This window comes from Chrysemys picta, chromosome 13, assembly GCF_011386835.1.
Source record: "Chrysemys picta bellii isolate R12L10 chromosome 13, ASM1138683v2, whole genome shotgun sequence".
NCBI classification, from domain to species: Eukaryota; Metazoa; Chordata; order Testudines; family Emydidae; genus Chrysemys; species Chrysemys picta.
Genome location: NC_088803.1, coordinates 29194000 through 29217177, shown reverse-complemented (window position 1 = coordinate 29217177; position 23178 = coordinate 29194000). Strand labels below are relative to the sequence as shown.

At 48.3% G+C, this 23178-nt stretch overlaps 1 protein-coding gene and 1 long non-coding RNA gene across 2 annotated transcripts in view; one reads left to right on the top strand and one right to left on the bottom strand.

The window, feature by feature from the left end:
* LOC135975315 (uncharacterized) overlaps positions 1–19607 on the top strand; it is a 28847-nt gene extending 9240 nt beyond the window's left edge. Inside the window, exon 2 of the long non-coding RNA XR_010592234.1 lies at positions 18558–19607. This is a non-coding gene — a long non-coding RNA (uncharacterized LOC135975315). The remainder of the gene's footprint in view (positions 1–18557) is intronic.
* Positions 1–19608, bottom strand: part of MAP1LC3A (microtubule associated protein 1 light chain 3 alpha) — a 37229-nt gene extending 17621 nt beyond the window's left edge. The window contains exons 1-2 of the mRNA XM_065565732.1: positions 19472–19608; positions 959–1014 (exon numbers count right to left, since the gene is read on the bottom strand). Of these exons, the coding sequence (XP_065421804.1) occupies positions 959–1014; positions 19472–19511 (96 nt within the window). The 5' untranslated portion in view covers positions 19512–19608. The remainder of the gene's footprint in view (positions 1–958; positions 1015–19471) is intronic.
* Positions 19609–23178: the final 3570 nt, after the last annotated feature.

The window sequence follows — 23178 nt, the reverse complement described above, 5'->3', positions numbered from 1 at the left end:
GCTAACCAGACAAGAAGCAGATCCTGTACTTTCACGTGGCACGTGCCCCAGCATCACGAATGCCAATTCAAGCCAGTCCTGGGCCCGTTTTAGTGGAGTTCAAAAGCAAGCAGCTACTGAGCAGAGAATATTCCTCCCCACTGACGGGCACGTCCACTGCGGGGCTAGAACAAGCTCAGACAGGCCAGAGAGAAAAGGAAGTTATGGAGGGAGAGCGCACATGAACCTTTCAATTGCTGACAGTATCCTAAGAAACATGCGGGAAGCCAGGACATAATCCAACAGGGACAAATCTAGACAGTAAAAAAGAAGCAGAGGCGCTTGAACACCTTCTGGTGTGTCAATAGCAAGGCTTTTGGCCAGCACTTCACTTCGATACCATTCAATCCTGGGTGGCACCTGCACGTTCTATTAAGCCATGTTGTGTCCAATTAAGCAATTGACGGGGGGCATACCACATAATGGATGCAAAGAATTATCCAGCCCAAAACTCACTTAAATAGAAGATACCCTCCCCCTGTCCTCAGTTGATCAGGCTGAAAAGAGGAGCCATCAAATTACCCAGGACAGGTTAAAGGGTCAGTTACTGCAATAATCAAGCAGGGCATTTTAAAGTCTTGTTCTCAGGCAGGGATGCCACTTAGGTAGTTTGTAGATCAGATCAGCTGTTTGACTCTTAGTAAGGCTGGTGCAGGAAGCGGAAACAGTAATGGCCATCGGTTTGTTCTGTTCACAATGAGGTTCTCTAGCACTGAGCAGCTCATGTACACAAAAAAAAGACTGGGGCAAAAAGTCCTTTAAACAGTTTAGCATTGGCTTTGGTGGCCGAAGCATTATAACCATAGCTACTGACTGCAGAGGCTCTGCCCTATGCAGCACTGTCTAACGGACAGCTCTGCTCAGATATCCAGTCAAAATAATTGAACAAAAACACACAAGAGGGAAGTCTGGCACTTACCGGGATTTTGCTTGGATGCTGCTCTCTGATCTGCTGCACCTCTTTCGAACGATCCGCTGGGAAGGAAAGAGAACAAAGCTTTGAGAAGGAGTCTGAACCAGCGCAGTTTGGCATTTCAGACCAAAACAAAGCAATATTCGTAAGAGCTGAACTTGAAAGAGAGGGACGTGTTGCAGACAGAAGCAGAAATGGAAGCAATATTTATCAATACTGGGGTCAAACATGCAGAACCATAAGACAGACATGCTCCAAATGTACAGAAGACCACTTAGCACTTCCACAGCCCTTTATAGCTCTAAAACTTTCTACAATACTGACCACTTCTGAGAGGTGAGGACACATTATCTCACTGCGTAAAATGGGGAGACACCTAGGTGAAGTGATTTAAGATACACCACAGGGCGCCCGGATTTTCAGGAGGAGTATAAAGTCAGGCTCCTAAATCCACACCTAGCCACTGGCCTGATTTCCAAGAGTACTGAGCACCCAACACCTCCCCCTTGATCTGAGCAGAGCTCAGCACTTTTCCGAGTCAGGCAACAGCCCAAATTTTGGGTCCTAATTTATGAAGGTTTTGACCCTCGACTTCCTGGCTCCCAGGCCCACATTCCATCTACACACCCATGTTGCTTCTCCAAAGGAAGAACTGGCCTCAACTTTGATACCCGCTGGCAGGGTTTTAGATGTCACAGCCTACTTACAGCCCAATCTGGCATCCTAAATGATGCTTCTTAGCAAGAACCACTTGTGTCACCATCACAGATTTATAGCTACAAGCACTTTCTCTTGGCCATGAGAGAATTCACTCCCAATCTCACTACTAAAGCAGGACAAAACAGAGAGGAAGAGATAAAGGAGAGGAATTTTTTGCACAAACATCTTCTCCATTTCAATTCTGTGCCCTTCAAAATCGGATTTCCCACAAGGCGCGGCTCTTATTCCAGTGAAAGCAACAGGCAACAAGTCAGATTCTTCATTTTTAATTTGAGAATTTCAGAGCAGTCTTTGGCTCAGGACGTTCCCCAGTCCCTTCAGTACCTTTAGAAACAATGGGACTACCAAAATAGATACCCCAGACATAGCCACCAAACACGCTGCTGGGCAGGCTGGGTAATAGAGGGAGCAATCAATGGAGAATACAGCCTCTGGGTCAGTTTAGAGAACAGAGTGACCACCAGCTCCATCCTTAGGAAAGACTAAACAGCCCATCCTACACCAATCAGGAGGCATGCACGGGATGTAGCAGTTATGTTTCTAATGTTTGTTTTAGGTTTTTCATCTATTGGAGCTTTTATTAATGCTTCTGAGCGCCATTTATGGGGCCAAATAAAGCAGGGTGTCATCTTCTAGTGGTATTTCAGTTCCTGGATGGTGAAAATATCACAAGACAACCAGATTTCATGATATTTCACTCCAAAAGTGCCTCCCCTTGGGGAAAAATATCCCTTTTATACCCATAAAAACTAAATGTAAATACCAAGATGTTTGGGTCTATTAATGTTTATCCAAACACTAAGACACTCCTAGCAACACACCCATTCCACAGACCCTAAAGGACAAAGACACTGCTTTACCCAAAAATGGATTGACTGTTTCTCCATTTCAGTTTTGCACTCTTCAGAGTTTGCTTTTCTGCAAAAAAAGCAAGGAATCATTTCCATTTCCCAAGTTACTGCCACACAACTATCATCTCGGGAAACCCTTTTGATCTGCAGTAGGTTACACAGAAACTAGCATTATGTTAGGAGGAGCCATACAGTACCAGTGATCCAATTCCAGCAGGATTCAGCACCTCAGGAAAAAGAACAGGAGTACTTGTGGCACCTTAGAGACTAACAAATTTATTAGACCATAAGAAGTGGGCTGTAGCCCACGAAAGCTTCGGCTGCATATAGAATGGAACATATATTGGGGAGATATATATACACACATACAGAGAGCATGAACAGGTGGGAGTTGTCTTACCAACTCTGAGAGGCCAATTAAGTAAGAGAAAAAATAAAAACTTTTGAAGTGATAATCAAGATAGCCCAGTACACACAGTTTGATAAGAAGTGTGAGAATACTTACAAGGGGAGATAGATTCAATGTTTGTAATGGCTCAGCCATTCCTAGTCCTTATTCAATCCTGAGTTGATTGAGTCTAGTTTGCATATCAATTCCAGCTCAGCAGTCTCTCGTTGGAGTCTGTTTTTGAAGTTTTTCTGTTGTAAGATAGCCACCCGCAGGTCTGTCATTGAATGGCCAGACAGGTTAAAGTGTTCTCCCACTGGTTTTTGAGTATTATGATTTCTGATGTCAGATTTGTGTCCATTAATTCTTTTGCGTAGAGACTGTCCGGTTTGGCCAATGTACATGGCAGAGGGGCATTCGAAGAAGTGGGCTGTAGCCCACGAAAGCTTATGCTCTAATCAAGTTTTTTTCCTCTTACTTAATTGGCCTCTCAGAGTTGGTAAGACAACTCCCACCTGTTTATGCTCTCTGTATGTGTGTGTATATATAATCTCCTCAATATTTATTCCACTCTATATGCATCCGAAGAAATGGGCTGTAGTCCACGAAAGCTTATGCTCTAATAAATTTGTTAGTCTCTAAGGTGCCATAAGTACTCCTGTTCTTTTTGCGGATACAGACTAACACGGCTGCTACTCTGAAACCTGTCACCTCAGGAAAGCAGACCACAAGTGACAAAGGACAGAGCTACATCCAGTATTGCTGCCCACATGCTGCTCTGCAGTGAAATACGGCTGGTCCTCGTTCTTTGCAGACCTAAAGCTCCTACTGAAGTCAATGGGCGTTATGCGCATGCAAATACAGGATCAAGTCCAAAGCGTATTTGTGCCACAAACAACACTATTTCAATGTGAGACTCGGACAACTACAAACAACCCCAGGCAGCTGCATACGTCAATTTAGCAAGACTTAAGTCCTCCTTTGAAATCGGTTGCTAAGAGATTATCAGAGAGTCAGAAGGAGAAATGTTCTGTTATGGCAGATTCTGAACGGCGGCATTTTATTATTCCTTAGGACGAGCAATGTAAATAATTTCATTACAGTGTCAGACTAGTGCACTTAGGTGCCCCCACCCCCAAGTCAATCAGAAACTTCAGCACATACACCAAGTCTTCTGTGCACTTCAGGCCCCTCTTTATCGGCTGGAGATGATAAAGTCTCTTTCGACTCAATCCTGAAGCAATGCTAATTGACAGGGGACCGTATCCCAAGAAGCGGGCAGGAGTTATGGCTGCCCCTTCTACCTGGCAGCAGGGATGGGGGGCAGTGCCTTTCCTTTGCCAAGATGCATCTCAGTTGCTGCTCCTGAGTTATCAGGTAGCAACAGCCTGCCACAGTGGTGCTCTCTCTGCAGGTGGCCCAGAGAGAAAGATGGCCTAGTGGTTAGGGTGCTAACCTGGGCTATTGGAGACCCAAGTTCAATTCTCCACTCTGCAACAGACTGTGTATGGAACCTTGGCCAAGTCACTTGGTCTTTCTTTGCCTTCTGTCTCCTATCTATAGAATTGGAACAACAGCTCTGCCCTCCCTCCCAGGAGTGTTGTGAGGATAAGAACATCAAAGACCATGAGAAGCTCAGATACTGTGGTGACAGGGGACCTGTAAGTACCTACATTACAGAGCTGGCTAAGAGGCTGTAGCCTTTCCTCTCTAATCCAGATTCTGCCACAGCCCTGCCTTTGTCACTCTATAATACGCTATACCAAAGGCTACCCAGCGGGCACCACAGAGAGGCTTCAGCTAGCGCTGGGAGGTGCTGCCCATTCCAAGTAAGCAGGCAGGCTTCTGCGTCACCCTCATGCTGGGCTTTGCTGGATGTCCCTTCACTTTGGGATGAAATTCCAAGGGCTGGTGGTCACAATCTACAGAGCCTACAAGGTCTAGTGGCAGATTAGTAAAGAAGTCACCTCTATCTTTATGCCCCATCATCTCTCAACTGCTGTCAGTTCCTGGAACAGATGGCTTCAGGGTTTGCTCAGTGCAGCGCCCTTTCCTCTGCCAATTCACCAGGCTTCAGGGCACAGTATAAAGCATGCCTGTTAAACAGGCGTTTGGATGAGTTTTCACATGGCATAGTGGAAAGATGTGCCAGCTAAGGACAGCAGCCACTGGGTGAAAGCAGCAAGTGCCCTCAGACCTCTGTAGACAGGTGGCGGTGTTTGTTAACTGCAGTTAAGTAATGCAAGGATCCCAGACAATTTATCCTTGACCTACATGTCACCAAACCGGAAACCTTTACATTATCAGAGCGGCAACTATACCCTCTTCCCCAGACCTCTCACTGAAGGGACATGCCAGCAGCTCTGCAATGCTCCTGGCACCAACAAGAGAAGCACCAAATTCAGATGTCACTGAGACTCCTGAGTGAAACATTAAGATCCTGAGCACACGAGCTATGAGTGAAAGAACAGCCTGTTTCCTTGCTCTCACATACAAAGGATGAGTGTGTGATGTTCAGATAGATAAAAAACCACTAGATTTTCAACCAGAAACAGATTTTTCCTAATATATACGTTCATTCCTCTCACCAAATCCCCACACACCTCAGCACAAGAGGCAGCATGGAACTAATCTGTGTGGCAAACAGCTCTGCTTCCCATGGGAAAGTGAGGCACAAAGAAAGTTTAAGACATGGATGGGCTGTGGAACAAGACAACAGATATTTGGAACACACCATCTCCTGCCCATCTTGCTAAGCAGGGATGACAAGAGCTAATGGTCTCCGCACAGTGTTTAAATTGGGTTTGGATAATTTACAAAAGCGCTCTGGATACAGATTAGCTGGGCTTTCACTTAGTCGTTATCATTGTTCCTATTTCAAGACAAGGGGAAGAGCAAGTTCCCTCCCTGAAAAACAGACAAAGGTTGTCTTCTGCAAGTGCCTCTCTGTAGCTTTTGCTGGCCTGTTCCTCAGTCTCTTTATTTTCAAGATATTTATAAACTTAAAAGTTACTTCTTCAAAGCAGAAAACCACTTCCAAACAGACAGCTTTAAAACTTATCAAATTTCAAGAGCAAAACAAACAGTAGCACAGAGGCCCAGAGCCTAGGACAGCTTATAACTAATGGACAAAGAAACCATTTCATTTCTAGGGCAATATTTTAAGCACACACAAGCTCAAATCCACATATGCAAAAACTCACATTTGGTAATGGCTAGAAAGGATCTGAACTATTCGCTTTGCATACAAATATGCCAGACTGCATGCGCACATTTGCAGGGCCTATACTGGGAAAACCACTGAAAAATCCAGCCTTTAAAGTCTCAAGTCTACTTTTTTTTTTTTTTGGCCTTTGCAACATCTCTAAGCCATCTTGCGAAGCACAAAAGGCATCAAATCATTTCTGTACAACTGATGATCATCAATACACTTATACAGCACTTTTCATCCATGGACCATGCTTTACAGAGGTGACATCTGTCTCCAAGATGGAGAAACAGACAGTAAGTGATGCCACTTCCCCTATGGCGCACACTAAGCCAGTAGCAGAGGCAGGAACAGCTCCCAAGTCCCCGGCCTCCTAGCCTGGAGCCCCATTCATTGGATCACCCTTTCCCTACTGCTGAGTCATTGGAGCAGTAGATCTGTCTGACCGCAACATACGCCTCCCAAGAACAAATGACTGACACGCAAGCCTTATTTTTCCTGGCAGTCAAATTGGTAGTTTGTGTCCTGTGCTCTTGTTATCAGACAGACTTCTGGAACATGGATATTGATTTAACTGGAATGAGAGAGATTTGTTTAGTTTTTCTTGTACACGGTATTTTTCTAGCATCATTAATCAACCTTGCATCATACAACATAAAACCGTGGTGGAGATAACCTCCATCGTCACTGCTATGACCAGATCTACATAAACAAGTGTGGCTTTAAAATTCTGTGCTCAACTAACGTCCTGCCTAAACTGAAAGTAACAGTGAGCCTTGCTCCAACTAATCAAGCTATTTCTCGATAGCAGTTTTCAATGTGTGCATGTGCAAGATATAAAGCAAGGGAAAGCTAATTCAAAGACAGGAGAACTACATTTAATTCTCACCATTCCTCCAAGCCACCTCCTTGAACCTCACCATGGGAAAACCTGTCCCGGTTAGCAGGATCCTTACCACTCCACACAGGGCAGAATTTGACCCTACGTGCTTCCTGTATCAACAGCTGCCTTTTCACCAAACAAAAATAAAAGAAGGGTTTGGATTCCCAATGCTAAAGGCTGATGATCAGCCAGAGAAATGGATCTGGGATGGGAACATGTGACCCACAGCCCGGAATTTGGCTAAGGAAGTCTAATGTGATTTGGTGATGTGGCTATCACCTTGCGCTGGTTGCCCCCTGCAGGATGTGTGTGAGAGAACCAAGGCGGATGAGGTAATATCTTTTATTGGTCCAACAGATTGTTGCAACAATGGATATAATGTAATAAACCATAAATCCATTACAACAATCTGTAACCCAAACACCCCCTTTTTGTCCTATGACTAGGGCCCTACCAAATTCACAGTCCATTTTGGTTAATTTCATGGTCATAAGATTAAAAAAAAAAAAAATCATAAATTTCATGATTTCAGGTATTTAAATCTGGAATTTCAGTGTTGTAATTGTAGGGATCCTGACCCAAAAAAAGTGGGGGGAGTGGGGGTGCCACGCGCAAGGATATTGCAGGAGAGTTTGCAGTACTGCTACCCTTACTTCTGGGCTGCTGCTGGCGACAGCGCTTTCTTCAGAGCTGGGCAGCTGGAGAGCGGTGACTGCTGGCTGGGATCCCAGCTCTGAAGGCAGAGCTGCCACCAGCAGCAGCGCAGAAGTATGGATGGCATGGTATGGTATTGCCACCTTTACTTCTGTGCTGCTGCCTGCAGAGCTGGGCCCTCAGTCAGCAGCCGACACTTTCCGGCTGCTCAGCTCTGAAGAGAACAGTGCAGAAGTAAGGATGGCATGATATGGCATTGCCATCCTTACTTCCACTCTGCTGCTGGCAGGGCGCTGCCTTCAGAGCTGGATGCCCAGCCAACAGCCACTGCTCTCCGGCTGCCCAGGATTGAAGACAGTGCAGAAGTAAGGATTGCAATACTGCAACCCCCCTAAAATAAATTTGTGACACCCCCCCCCCGCAACTCCCTTTTGGGTCAGGACCCCCAATTTCAGAAACCCTGGTCTCCTCCATGAAATCTGGATAGTATAGGGTAAAAACACACCGAAGCCTAGATTTCATAGGGCTGGGGGGGGGAGAGGGACCATATTTCACTATCTGTGACCTTGGCTACACTCGCATGTTATAGCGCAATAAAGCCGCCAAGAGCGCTCTACCTCACTCCCCGTCCACACTGGCAAGGCACGTAGAGTGCTCTGACTCCACAGCTACAGCGCTGCTGGTACTCCACCTCCCCGAGAGGAATAACGTTTGTTGCACTCTCACTGGAGCTCCGCGGCGCCAGTGTGGACACCTAACCATAGACTATCAGGGTTGGAAGGGACCTCAGGAGGTCATCTAGTCCAACCCCCTGCTCAAAGCAGGACCAATCCCCAGACAGATTTTTGCCCCACATCCTTAAATGGCCCCTTCAAGGATTGAACTCACAACCCTGGATTTAGCAGGCCAATGCTCAAACCACTGAACTAATGCGCTCTGATTAGCCTCCGGAAGTGTCCCACAATGCCTGTTCTAGCCACTCTGGTCATCACTGTTGAACTCTGCTGCCCTGTCCTCAGGTGACCAAGTGTCAGACCCGCCCTTTAAATTCCCTGGGAATTTTGAAAATCCCCTTCCTGTTTGCTCAGCCAGGTGGGGAGTGCTCTCAGTGCATCTTTCCAGGTGACCATGCCTCCACACACCAGGCGATCCCCAGTATGGAGCAATGGCGAGGTGCTGGACCTCATCAGTGTTTGGGGGAGGAAGCTGTGCAGTCCCAGCTGCGCTCCAGCCGTAGGAATTACGATACCTTTGGGCATATATCAAGGGCCATGATGGACAGGGGCCATGACCAGGATGCTGTGCAGTGTCGGGTTAAAGTGAAGGAGCTATGGAATGCCTACCGCAAAGCCCGCGAGGCAAATGGGCGCTCCGGTGCTGCCCCCGCGACCTGCAAATTCTACAAAGAGCTGGACGCGATACTTGGGGGCGATCCCACCTCCACTTCAATGACCACCGGAGATACTTCTGAGCCCAGCACAGCAAGGGGGGGGGCGGGAGGAGGAGGAGGAAGACCGCACAAGCAATGGTGCTGAGGCGGGGGGAAGATACCTCAGAATCCCTAGATGCATGCAGCCAGGAGTTCTTCTCGAGCCAGGAGGAAGGCAGCCAGTTGTGGTGTCCACTGCTTGGGGTAGGACAAACAACAGAGGAGGTTCCTGGTAAGCAGCTTTCTTTTAGGGAAGGAAGTTTTTAGGTACTGGCTCTTTGGGCGAGGAGGGGGGACCATTGCTGCACACAGGCAAGCTGCATATGGACCAGGGCGGAAGCCGCATTGTAGGAAAAGACCCTCCCTTGCTTCCCTGGTCACCCTCAGCAGCAAAATATCTTCCAGGACGAACTCCTGTGGAGAATGTTGGGACAGTGATCAGTGTAGGTGCCCCCTGCAACTGTTGGCTCTTCCCAAAGCACAGAAACCCGGAGGACAGTATGGCCATGAAACAATCAGTCCCCATGGACCCTGTGCTTACTCACCATTTCTGGGGCTCCCGTGGGTTATGTGCGCTCGCTTTGGGACAGACAAAGTATGTTTTTTGTGATTGCCCTCCTTAAGTGCAGGGGAGTCATTGCTCTGTTTGGTGTATACAATGCTGCCTCTGTGAAGTGTTGCATTTTGCCTGTATAGGTGCAACCTTGAGATCTCAGACGTCATTCTTATCACGGGCCAACAGACTGAGAAGACTCAGGAAGAGGCCGCGTAAAAGCAAAGATGACATGCTGCATGAAGTCATGCAGCAGTCCGTAAACGAGAATTGAAAGGCACAGAAGTGAAGGGAGAGCGAAAGGAGGATCCATCAGGAAAATGCGACGCACCGGCGGCAAAGCACGGAACGGCTGATTAGCGTAATGGAGCGCCAAGCGGACTCTATCCAGGTACTCGTCGCCATGCAGGCGGAACACTACCACGCTCACGCCCCTCCCCAGCCCCCCCACCCCAAAAGCAGCCCTTGTCCCAAAACTCTTCCCCTTGTGCCATTTCACTGCCAACCCACTTTCCCCAACATCCGGGTTCTTACCGCCCCCAGTAGCTTCACCACCCACCCACAAAAACTGCAACCCTTATCCACTGCATTCAAGCCCCCTCAGCGTGCCTTATAGCCATCCTGAAGTGCAGCACCCAGTGCGCAGCACTCCAGACAGGAATCGGGAGCATGAAATCAGGACATACTCAAGCCTATGAGTGAACCAGTCCCCATCCCACCCCCTTGCCTTTTTGGTATTTCTGTGTTACTTTGCTTTTTTTAAATAAATGAATTTTCTTTTCAATAAATCGAGTTTCTTTACTTTGAAAACATACTTTATTAGTGCATAAAGCAAAAATATACCTTAGCCCAGGAAAGCAACAAGCACTGCAAGTCAGTGTACCAAACACAGCCACTGCACTTAACTCCCGTGCAGAGCACCAGACATTACTAGTGGCTTTCAGCCTCAAATTGCTCCCTCAAGGCATCCCTAATCCTTGCAGCCCCAAGCTGGGCCCCTCTAATAGCCCTGCTCTCTGGCTGTGCAAATTCAGCCTCCAGGTGTTGAACCTCCGAGGCCCATGCCTGAGTGAAGCTTTCACCCTTCCCTTCACAAATATTATGGCGGGTACAGCACGCGGATATAACCGCGGGGATGCGGTCTTCGGCCAAGTCCAGCTTCCCATAAAAAGAGCGCCAGCGGCCCTTCAAACAGCCGAAAGCACACTCCATAGTCATTCGGCACTGGCTCAGCCTGTAGTTGAACCGTTCCTGGCTGCTGTCCAGGCTCCCTGTGTAGGATTTCAGGAGCCATAGCATTAAAGGGTAAGCAGGGTCTCCAAGGATCAGAATGGGCATTTTGACTCCCCCTATGGTGATCCTCTGGTGTGGGAAAAAGTCCCGGCTTGCAGCTTCTTGAACAGGCCAGTGTTCCGAAAGATGCGTGCATCATGCACCCTTCCGGGCCAACCTGTGTTAATGTCAATGAAATGACCACGGTGATCCACAAGCGCCTGAAGAACCATGGAAAAATATCCCTTTCGGTTAACGTACTTGGAGGCTAGGTGGGCTGGTGCCAGAATAGGAATATATGTCCCATCTATCGCCCCTCCATAGTTAGGGAAACCCATTTGTTCAAATCCAGCCACAATGTCATGCACGTTACCTGGAGTCATGGTTCTTCTGAGCAGGATGCGATTAATGGCCCTGCAAACTTGCATCAACACAATTCCAACCATCGACTTTCCCATTCCAAACTGGTTAGCGACCGATCGGTAGCTATCTGGAGTTGCCAGCTTCCAGATTGCAATAGCCACCTGCTTCTCCACCGGCAGGGCAGCTCTCAATCTCGTGTCCTTGCACCACAGGGTGGGGGCAAGCTCAGTACACAGTCCCATGAAAGTGGCTTTTCTCATCCAAAAGTTCTGCAGCCACTGCTCATCATCCCAGACTTACAGGACGATGTGATCCCACTACTCAGTACTTGTTTCCTGAGCCCAAAAGCAGCGTTCAACGGTGGAGAGCACATCCGTGAATGAGACAAGCAATTTCGTGTCATATACGTTACGCAACTCGATATCGTCGGACTCCTCACTGTCACTTTGGATCTTAAGCAGTAACTCGACTGCCAAACGAGAAATGCTGGCAAGACTAGTCAGCATGTTCTGCAGCAGTTTGGGCTCCATTCCCGCAGACCGAAAGGGAAGACATAAGAACAGCCATACTGGGTCAGACCAAAGGTCCATCTAGCCTAGTATCCTGTCTGCCGACAGTGGCCAATGCCAGGTGCCCCAGAGGGAGTGAACCTAATAGGTAATGATCAAGTGATCTCTCTCCTGCCATCCATCTCCACCCTCTGGCAAACAGAGTCTAGGGACACCATTCCTTACCCATCCTGGCTAATAGCATTAATGGACTTAACCTCCATGAATTTATCCAGTTCTCTTTTAAATGCTGTTATAGTCCTAGCCTTCACAACCTCCTCAGGTAAGGAGTTCAACAAGTTGACTGTGCACTGTGTGAAGTTTATTTGTTTTAAATCTCTTGCCCATTAATTTCATTTGGTGACCCCTAGTTCTTGTATTATGGGAATAAATAAATATCTTTTTCTTATCTACTTCCTCCACATCACTCATGATTTTATATACCTCTATCATATCCCCCCTTAGTCTCCTCTTTTCCAAGCTGAAAAGTCCTAGCCTCTTTAATCTCTCCTCATATGGGACCCGTTCCAAACCCCTAATCATTTTAGTTGCCCTTCTCTGAACCTTTTCTAGTGCCAGTATATCTTTTTTGAGATGAGGAGACCACATACATATGCACTATTCAAGATGTGGGCGTACCATCGATTTATATAAGGGCAATAATATCTTCTCCATTTTATTTTCTATCCCCTTTTTAAGGATTCCTAACATCCTATTTGCTTTTTTGACCGCCTCTGCACACTGCGTGGACATCTTCAAAGAACTATCCACGATGACGCCAAGATCTTTTTCCTGATTTGTTGTAGCTAAATTAGCCCCCCATCATATTGTATGTATAGTTGGGGTTATTTTTTCCAATGTACATTACTTTACATTTATCCACATTAAATTTCATTTGCCATTTTGTTGCCCAAGACAAAGCACGTTCTGCAGAGAAACTATTGAAAGATGGTGCCAAATGTGGACGGAAACACAGGGATTGCTGGGATGCGAAGCAATGCATCACGGGGCATTGGGACAGAATCCAGAATGCCCCGCACCCCACGCCCCCTTCCCACAAGCCACAGCGCCAGAATGGGAAGAGGTGCTCTGTGGGACAGCTGCCCATAATGCACCGCTCCAAATGCTGCTTCAAGTGCTGCGAATGTGGTCACGCCAGTGCGCTTGCAGCTGTCAGTGTGGACAGACTGGAGCACTTTCCCTGGTGCGCTCTCCGAAGGCTGGTTTAACCCAAAGCGCTCTACATCTGCAAGTGTAGCCATGGCCTGTGATGCATTTTGTGTGTCCGTGAATTTGGTAGGGCCCTACCTATGATGGCAGAGGTGTTAACGGGCCACTCTACCTTGAATGGTCCCTTACAATATGCGCTAACTACTTGTGCTAAACAATCTGTCCCACCTTGCATTTTGCTGTGATGCTGGGAGTACCTTTCCCAGACCCGAAGAAGCGCTCTGTGCGGCTTGGAAGTTGGTCCAATAAAAGGCTACTTCACCTACCTTGTCTCTACTACTACACTGACTTTGGTGGACTAGTTTCAGGTCCTTCTTCCAAGCATCCACCTCACCTACTTATGGCACCCACATTGGCTGCTTCAGCAGAGGCACCAAGGAGTCAGTGGGCTAAGGAGATTGAATACTTTTGTCATTAAAGGGTGGTCCCTCCAGACCATGATTGAGGCTGCCCTGCCAGCGTGCATGGGAGAAGCTTGCACTGCTGCTGTACCTAGGCTTGGAGGCCTTAAGACGCCAATACCTTTCTCCAGCAATTCTCAGGGCCTGACTCTGCAAGTCCTGTATGTGCAGACACAATGCTGGAGTCAGTGAAAGGGCATACAGGACCAGGCCTGCACACAGGGACAAGTTCAACACTTTTGTAAGTGGGAGCCATTCTGTTCAAGCCACAGCCATCCAAAGGGAAACTGACGAACTAAATAAGCTGAAATGATGTTTTCAAGCTTCCAAGAGGGAGGCAGAATGGCAGAAAGCAAAGAAAATACTAAATTTATTTTATTAAGATAGCGGAGTGTGTGTTAAAGAATTTGCTGACTGGAAAGAAAAGCAAGTCTAAAGGAAAGAGCTGATCTACCATGAACTGCCACTCCTACTATGACTAGAAAGGTGTTCACTGGCCACTTTACTTTTTATGTTTTAACTATTTATGCTAAACAATATGTTCTACCCTATATTTAGCTGTGACACAGAGTACATTTTCCAGACCTGAAGAAGAGTTCTGTGTAAACTTGAAAGCTTGTCTCTCTCACCAACAGAAGTTGGTCCATTACCTCTGTCATGCTGTCTGATATGTGGCTCAGAATTGAGAGTGCCAGATTCAGGCAGGCTGGCAGAAAACAGGGCAAACGCTCAAACTGGTGGTATATTCTATAATTAGATTTTACCAAACCAGTAACAAGCATGCACTCCTGGATTACTACATTAGCCTTACCATGGAGCCACAGAGGGTCCCCTTAGGTCAGTGGTCCCTAACCTTTTTCGTCTGACAGGCACCAGATGACGAGCCACGGAGGACTGTGGCGGCGGACGAGCATCCGCTGAAATGCTGCCGACAAGTGGCAACGTCAATAGGCGTCGCTGCTGAAACGCTGCCGATTTTCGGCAAAAATCGGCGGCGTTTCAGTGGCGACGCCTATTGACGTTGCCGCTTGTCAGCGGCATTTCGGTGGATGCTTGTCCGCTGGCAAGTACGTGGGCGCACTTAGACGCCCCGGCGGGCACTGCAGCGCCCGCGGGCACCGCATTGGGGACCCCTGCCTTAGGCTTTCCAGCAGATCTTGCCATTCAGACAAACTGGACTTCTTTATAAAAGGTTACTAAAACTAAAAATCACCTCACCTCACCTTCCAACCCAAAGGTTCGGTCACTCACCCCAGGTCAACAGATGCTCCAGATCACACACCAAAGACAATGCTGACAGCCAATTTCTCTAGTAAACTAAAGATTTATTAGTGAAGAAAAAGAAATATGAGAGGTTAAAGCAGGTAAAGTATATAACAGGTGAGTCAGTGTTTGTAAATCCAGTTGATAGCAGAGATGTAATGTCTGTTAATGTCCAAAAGTCTCTCCGGGTTACCCCAAAATGGCTTTGGGAACCTCTGTCCAATCACTCAGGATTCCCCATCAGAATCCATCAGTCCAGAAATGCAGAATCACTCCCAGGGTTATAGTTGAAAACAGTCTGGCAAGCTGTTAGGAACACAGAGGAAATTGTGGAAAAAATTAAACCTTAGGTCTTAAGAACACTAAAAAGGAGGGAAATAAATGATGGGTATATGACCCAAGGGGTGGTGGAATACTCCACAAGATCGCATCCAGGATCATACAACCAATGTCAACAAGCAAGGGCGAAATGTCACAAAAAGCAAATCACATGCAAAGCACTAGATTAGAAGGACAGTGTGTGTGTGTAGTAATCAGCTATTTTCATAACCGTGCTCCTCATTTTTTGAGACTGGTACACTCCTGTAACTTTGAGTCTTCTGAAGAGACACATGCTGGGAATATAGCTTGGGTGGAAATGTTTTCCATAGCATCCTCTCCCCCACACTGTAAACAATCGCTTCCTGCTCCACTTGTGCAAGGATTCCAAGAAGAAAACATGCTGTATTTACTTTCTCCAACAGACACTTCCAGCCCTGAACCAATGCAGATGCGTGGGCCACCTGATCCTCCTCCCCCAAAGTGCTCAGCCAGCCAGTCAGCTGAGGGAGCAAAAGGGCAAATGGAAAGTACACAGAAACAAGCAGCACTTGCAGCTGCCTGATCCAACCTCCCTACCCCACCCCTATCCCTCCTAGGCTATTTTAATCCTGTTTTCTTTCAAACACAAGGAGCCTTTTTGGGGACCCTTAATAAAGGCTGAGCAAACTAGTTAGCAGGTCTGTCCATGGTTTCTGAAGCATAAGCAGCTGCCCCCGACACATCACAAGCAGGCATTTGCTAAAGGAACCAACTTGTTTTTCTGAAGGACTTTTATCAGCTTTTGATATGCAATTAAAGAAAGAGTATAAAATACAGCAACAGCCCAACCAAGCACACATCATGCATGCTATTCCTGTTTGTTTAGAGTCACCTTTGATTCGCTGCATTATACAAAGAGCAGGCATATGTCCAAGAACACAGGCTTCTGTGATAAGCTATTTTTAAAAAAGTATAGTTCCCAAGAGACTGGTGATTTGAGAGTCAGATCAGCAGTTTGAGTGGGAAGGGGGAGAGAATGTATTGTGTAAACTATGAGGTAGGGGCTGTCTCTTCATGCATGTTTGCTTAGTGCCTAGCACAAGATTCCTAAGGGAGGCCTTTTTTATCATCATAAAAATATAAAAACAAACAGTTAATATTGCACTCCGGCATGGGAAACTTCCATGAACCTGCAGCATGACGAATTACTGCCTACGGAAAAAAACTTAAGAAAAAGAAGTTTCAGACAGTTTATCAACTTCCACTGATACCTATAAATAACATTCCGGTCAAACATTACATGTTTATAGTAGTTTTATTGTTCTCTTGCTTTCTGCACTGATCCAGCCTTCCTTCAGTCTGCCTATCGCTATATTTTAATTTTCTTCTTATTATTAAATATCTGTGTCATCACAGCGCCTTCTGTGCATTGTTACAAAAAAGGCCGTATGGTTTGAGCAATATACATTCTGAACTTCAAAAATATTTTCAGGAAGAACAGTACCAACAGGATCTTTAAAAGGAAAGGGAAGGCTTTCTTCATCTCACTAGGGTTGAAAGATTGGAAAAGGCACCCCGGTAATAAAGGCTAAATGTATTGATGAAAAGTGGTTGATAAATTTCAAAACACCTTATAAAGAGGAGTAAGCAGCATTAGTCCTATTTTGCCAACTGGGAAACTGAGGCACCAAAGAAAAAGTCACACAAGTTGGTGGTACAGCTGAATACAGAAAACAAGTCTCTTGGGTCCCAATCTGGTGCCTTACCCACTAGAACACACTTCAAGACAGGACTCTTGCTCATGGTAAACCACGCCCCAGCCCCCAATTTGGGACTTGCATGATAAGATTTTTCAAAAGGACAAATACAAAGAGCTAAGTTTTTAAAATAAAATATATATGTAGATACTGCATAAAGGGAGAACCACCTTCACCCTTTTGGAACAGATATTTAGAGTGGCACACATTTAAAAAATGTATACAAGAATGTGGGTGTGATTAATTTGCACATGCAATTACCCCCACCATATTCACACATAAGGTAGGTGCGTGTGTGTAAGTGCAACCACACAGTTGTCATTTGTTTTTGCAGATACCTGTTCTGCACACAACTGTCATAATTGTGCCAAAATGCATTTCTGCACAACATTTTTGTAAGTCTGGTCGTCCAAGGCTTGTTTATATATTAGTGATGGGACCCAAGCCAGAACAACTCCCATGAGCTAAGTAAGAGCTGGAGCTGAAAATTACAACTCAGGCCCATCTTGAAACTAAAGTTTTCCAGGCCAGAGTGTTCTCAAGCCTCACTATGCTGGTTGGGGCCTGGTACATTCACCCTGGCCTGCATTTCATATAGTCTCATTGTATTTATTACTTGCATTTTAAAGTGCCCATCATCAAAATTCCTAGGTTCCATTTATCCCTCAGAATTAGGAAATACAAGGTCATAAATGGAGATTTATGAAAACTACATACAGCAATTATTAACCCTCTCCTCCCCGAAGCAGAATATTTAAGGTAAAAAAAATAAATTACTGATCTGACATCAGCCACCTTTTTTATCCCCTAGTAGAGAAAACAGGATGAAATGTAAGCCCGCCTTATCAGTATTTCCCTCAAAAGAATGGAAATAAAAGATCAGGACTATCACTTATTTCTAACAATACAAAACTAAATTGCATGAAGTTAAATCAAACTCAAATGTAAAACCAAGCATGCCTTCCATTACTGTCAATACATTTAGAGCATGCTCATTTAAATCACAGATTTGTTTCCTATACTTATTACATGGTGCGCAAGGGAACATAGGAATGTATTACTGCTTCTCACGCATTTCGCCAACCACGTCAGTGAAACAACAGACCCCAAGGCAGCAATTGCCTTCCTCTTTGAATAGGACAGACTATGATTTGGAAAGCTTGTTTTAGACTTTAACTCATTGCCTTCTGGGATTAGAAAGGAAGCTTTCGGAAGACATCATAAACAGACAGGCTGGGGTCTTGTCATCTTTGGTTAATAAAACCTCTCTTTCTGAATGGAGGTAGCAGAGAAAAACAAGTTATTGCACATGTAACAATACTCGTGTACCGTATTAAGGACGTGGGAACAGTATTATCCATCAAGAGTGACTTAAGAGAGCTAACTGCTGCAGATTTGTGGGTATTTTTGTGAGCTCTGAAAGAAGCAACAACTGGAATAGCTAAAAAATACAATGGTTTAAAACCCCCATTATTTACTACACTGCATACAGATTTCTAAGTGCACATCAAGGAAAGCATCGAGTCTTTAAATAATGACAAACTGTAAAGGGGACCATGTTTTCTCTCCCTGATCCAACAGGCACAGGAAGATTATCACCGAAGGAAAAACAAACGCTTATAGCATCATTACTCCCTCCCCCAAAAAGATGTTCTGGAGGCCACCCATTAAATATTGGCTCCTTCTAGGTTCCTTGCTCCATGAGCTTGGCACTTGGAGCCTGCACTCTATGCCCCACCATTGCAGTGACTTGAGCAAATCAACAATTTTTTTTTGTTGTTGCAGGGATTACATCACCACTAGGGCAGGGCTGCAGCTGCTAATTACCTCTGGCTTCCTTCCTCCCATCTCATCCCCTTCTCTGCACAACTGAACTTCAATCTGAAAACAAAACAAAGAGGCACACCTTGCTACAGCCATGCCGCAGCCAAGCCACTAGCACCCCAAGAACTGAACCCCTGGACGCATTGGCAGTCACCCGCACAGCGCTCTTGACGGATACACACAATAAAACCCGTCTTAAGCCACCACTGGAGGAACTGGCCAACACAAAAATATAGATAAATGGCTGCTTATCGGAGGTGGCCTTCTAATAACAATAAAGGTGGAGCGGAGCTGCCTGGGACGCTGGTGAGACAACAGAGTGGTCCCTTAGGACAGGTGACTGGCTGCCCATGGAGAACCAGCTCTGTACAGGTTTCGAAGTGGAAAACTCAGCGACACCATGGCTGCACCGTAGAGCGATTCTACCCCATGCAGATCCGCACAGGGTCTCGCCTCCATCCCTGCGCACAGGGAGAGCCACCCCAGAGAGCTTGGCTGGCTAGGTCTTGCGCCCCTGCTCTGGGTCCCGCTGATCGCCCCATGGGGGGGTGCAGGAAGGAATCTCGCCCCAGGCCAGACTAGCAGCGTCGGGGTATAGGTGCTGAAGCGGTTTCCAGCCTATACAGGGGGCACAGTTTGGTTCAGTGGCTCTCAGCCCCCCCCCCCAAAACTGTTCCAGCGCCCCTGGCGCGGGTCACCCCCCGGGCGAGCTGGGGCTATGTGCCCTCATCACCCCCTGCTCCTGCTGCGGGCTGACCCCGGGCTCCCACCTGCGGGTCAGACCGAGCGGCCCCGGGCGGTGCCTGCCCCGGGGCTCGGTCCCTACCTGGGCAGCCCCGCCACGCCCGGCCCGGCCCGGCCCCCGCCGCACTCACCGAAGCTCCGCCGCTGCTTGAAGGGCCGATCCGACGGCATCGCGGCTGGTCGGGCTCCGCTGCCGCGAGAGCCGCTCGGGGCGGGAGCCCGACAGCCCCGGGCGGGGCGCGAGGGGCAGCGGGGCGCTCGGAGAAGGGGGCTCCTGGTGCAGCCGCCTGGCACCCAGGCTCCCGGAGCAACTGCCTGCCCGGAGCGAGCGGGGGTGACGTCACCACCCAGCCCTTAAAGGGGAGGTGCCCAGCGCGTTTGGCCGACACCCCTCCCCTGCAGTAGCCCCGCCCCTACTCATCCCCTACACCCCCTCCATGTCTCCCCCATCCCCCTGGTTCTCTCCAGTGCCTCCCTCGATGGGTCTAGGGTGACCAGATGTCCCGGTTTTATAGGGACAGCCTCGGTTTTGGGGTCTTTTTCTTATATAGACTCCTATTACCCCCCCACCCCCTTCCCGATTTTTCACCCTAGACGGGTCCCATAGCCTCCCCTGCTGTACCACTGACCCGTACTCCCCCCACAAGGCTTCCCCCCTGCTTAGGGTTACCATACGTCCGGATTTTCCCGGACATGTCCGGCTTTTGGGGGCTCAAATCCCCGTCCGGGGGGAAATCCCCAAAAGCCGGGCATGTCCGGGAAAATCGGGAGGGAGGGAGGGCTTCGCCGGGGCCTCTTTGGCTGGGGTCGGCGGTGCGGGGCCGGGCCGGGGTCGCGGGGCCGGGGGCATGGTGCTGGGCCGGGGTCCGAGCCGGGGGGCCGGGCCCGCAGGGCCGGGAGCCGGTCGGCCGGGCCCGCGGGGCCGGGAGCCGGTCGGCCGGGGTCACGGGGCCGGTCGGCCGGGCCCGCGGGGCCGGGAGCCGGTCGTCCGGGGTCGCGGGGCCGGTCGTCCGGGCCCGCGGGGCTGGGAGCCGGTCGTCCGGGGTCGCGGGGCCGGGAGCCGGTCGTCCGGGGTCGCGGGGCCGGGGAGCCGGGGCCAGGGAGCCGGTCGTCCGGGGTCGCGGGGCCGGGGAGCCAGTCAGCCGGGGTCGCGGGGCCTGTCGTCCGGGGTCACGGGGCCGGTCGTCCGGGGTCGCGGGGCCGGGAGCCGGTCGTCCGGGGTCGCGGGGCCGGTCGTCCGGGCCCGCGGGGCCGGGAGCCGGTCGTCCGGGGTCGCGGGGCCGGGAGCCGGTCGTCCGGGGTCGCGGGGCCGGGGAGCCGGGGCCAGGGAGCCGGTCGGCCGGGCCTGCGGGGCCGGGAGCCAGTCAGCCGGGGTCGCGGGGCCTGTCGGCCGGGGTCACGGGGCCGGGAGCCAGTCGGCCGGGGTCGCCGGGCCGGGAGCCCGGGGGTGCGCCGGGCGGGCCGGGGGTGGTCGGCCGGGAGCCGGGGCCGGCACCCCAGGGCCTGAGCCGACCCAGGCTGGAGCCGCCGGGGGCCCAGCCTGGGCCGCGCCTCCTCCCCCCACACTCCCCCTTACCTGCTTCAGGCTTCCCGCGCATCAAATGTTCGCGGGAAGCAGGGGAGGGGGCGGAGACTTTGGGGAGGGGGCGGAGTTGGGGCAGGGGGCATGGGCGGGGCTGGGGGCGGGGCCGGGCCCCCGTGGAGTGTCCTCCATTTGGAGGCACAAAATATGGTAACCCTACCCCTGCTGGACCATAGGCTCTACTTCCCCCTTCCATATCCCCCCCCCCCACAGACCTCTACCTCCCTCCTCCATACCTCCCCAGGCCTCTATATCCCCTGTCTATATTCCACCCCGCCCCCCGTCACTGCTGAATCACCACTCGTTACTCCGAGTGCAGGAAGTGGGGCCTGTAAGGATTTTAAAAATTAATACTTGCCCCTCCAGGCTTGTATTAAACTCCCAAGATTGCAGCTTCTCTCTGACCTTGGCTTGGTAAACGCTGCCACCACCCAAACGCAAAAAAAAACCTTGACTCAGGAAGGAGCACTTGGGAATTCCTCCCTGTAGGATACCCTCAAGGCCTTTCACCCCCCCTCCCTCCTCCAGGGAAGAGCTGAGAAAGAAAAAGGAAATTTAGCTGTTGCTACCAGCTAATCAAACAACATGCACAAACCTCTTAGGACACCAAAAATCCCATCCTGTTCTTAAGAAAGGAAAATTTTATTAAAAACAAAAAGAAAGAAAATACATCTGGAATTTAGGCTTTTGCTAGATTTTAAAAGAGCAATTCCAAAAATCAAGCACCCAAAATAGCTTTCTTGGGAGTTCAGCTAAAAGGTTACAAGCAACCAAAAGCATCTGGGGTTAGCATAGAAGAGATTCACAAGCCTTAAAAAAATAAACAGAAATAAACCTGATCGCATCTAGCTAAACATTCTGATCTACTTACACCTTTGGGTTGTTAAAAGTTATTCTAAATATGATCTGATGATTTTCATATCTGGTTCAAACTTTACACAGCATTCCTGCTACCCCATCTCTTCAGCCCCAAGAGCCATAGACAAAGGGAAAGTTTCTTTCCCAATTTTAAAAAGTTCTACCTTCCCATTTCTGAGTGGTAGCCATGTGAGTCTGTATCAGCAAAAACAATGAGGAGTCCTTGTGGCAACTTAGAGACTAACACATTTATTTGGGCATACGCTTTTGTGGGTTAGAACCCACTTCATCAGATGCATGGAGTGAAAAATACAGTAAACAGAATATATATTATAGCACATGAAAAGATGAGAGTTGTCTTACCAAGTGGGGGGGGGGTCAGTGCTAACGAGCCAATTAAATTAAGGTGGACGTGGCCTATTTTCAACAATTGATGAGAGGGGGTAAATACCAAGGGAGGGAAAATTACTTTTGTAGGGCTAACGAGGCCAATGCAATCAAGATGGCCTATTTCAAACAGTTGACAAGAAGGTGTGAGTATCAGCAGAGGGAAAATTACTTTTTGTAGTGACCCACCCACTCCCAGTCATTATTCAGGCCTAATTTGATGGTGTCCAGTTTGCAAATTAATTCCAGTTCTGCAGTTTCTCGTTGGAGTCTGTTTTTGAAGTTTTTTTGTTGAAGAATTGCCACATTTAAGTCTGTTATTGTGTATCCAGGGAGACTGAAGTGCTCTCCTACTGGTTTTTGAATGTTACAATTCTTGATGTCTGATTTGTGTCCATTTATTCTTTTGCTGTCTGTCTTTGGCCAATGTACATGGCAGAGGGGCATTGCTGGCACATGATGGCACATATCACATTGGTAGATGTGCTGGTGAATGAGCCCTTGATGGTGTGGCTGATGTGGTTAGGTCCTATGATGGTGTCCCTTGAATAGATATGCAGAGTTGGTAATGGGGTTTGTTGCAGGGACTGGTTCCTGGGTTAATGTTTTTGTTGTGTGGTGTGTAGTTGTTGGTGAGTATGTGCTTCAGGTTGCGGGGGGGGCTGTCTGTAAGCGAGGACTGTCCTCCTTGCTTATAGAAAGTGCAACTGACCCTCAACGAGAGAGTAATACTGACTATATATCAAGTGTGTCAAATGCACAGAATATATAAACTATGGAGGCGGGTGTGTGTGAAATAATTCTGTCTCTAATCTCTTTCGGTTCTAGTTACCTTGAGGCTTCTTGTAACAATAGTAGGTACATTTTCTAATGATGTGGCTTTAATTCACTAATAGCTACAGGGTGCTTTCAGCTCACCAGATGGAAAGCACGAGAGAAGTATTGTTATTAATCAGTGCCTAGATACTACAGTGACTGGCACTTCTATAAATACTATAGATAGCTACTTTG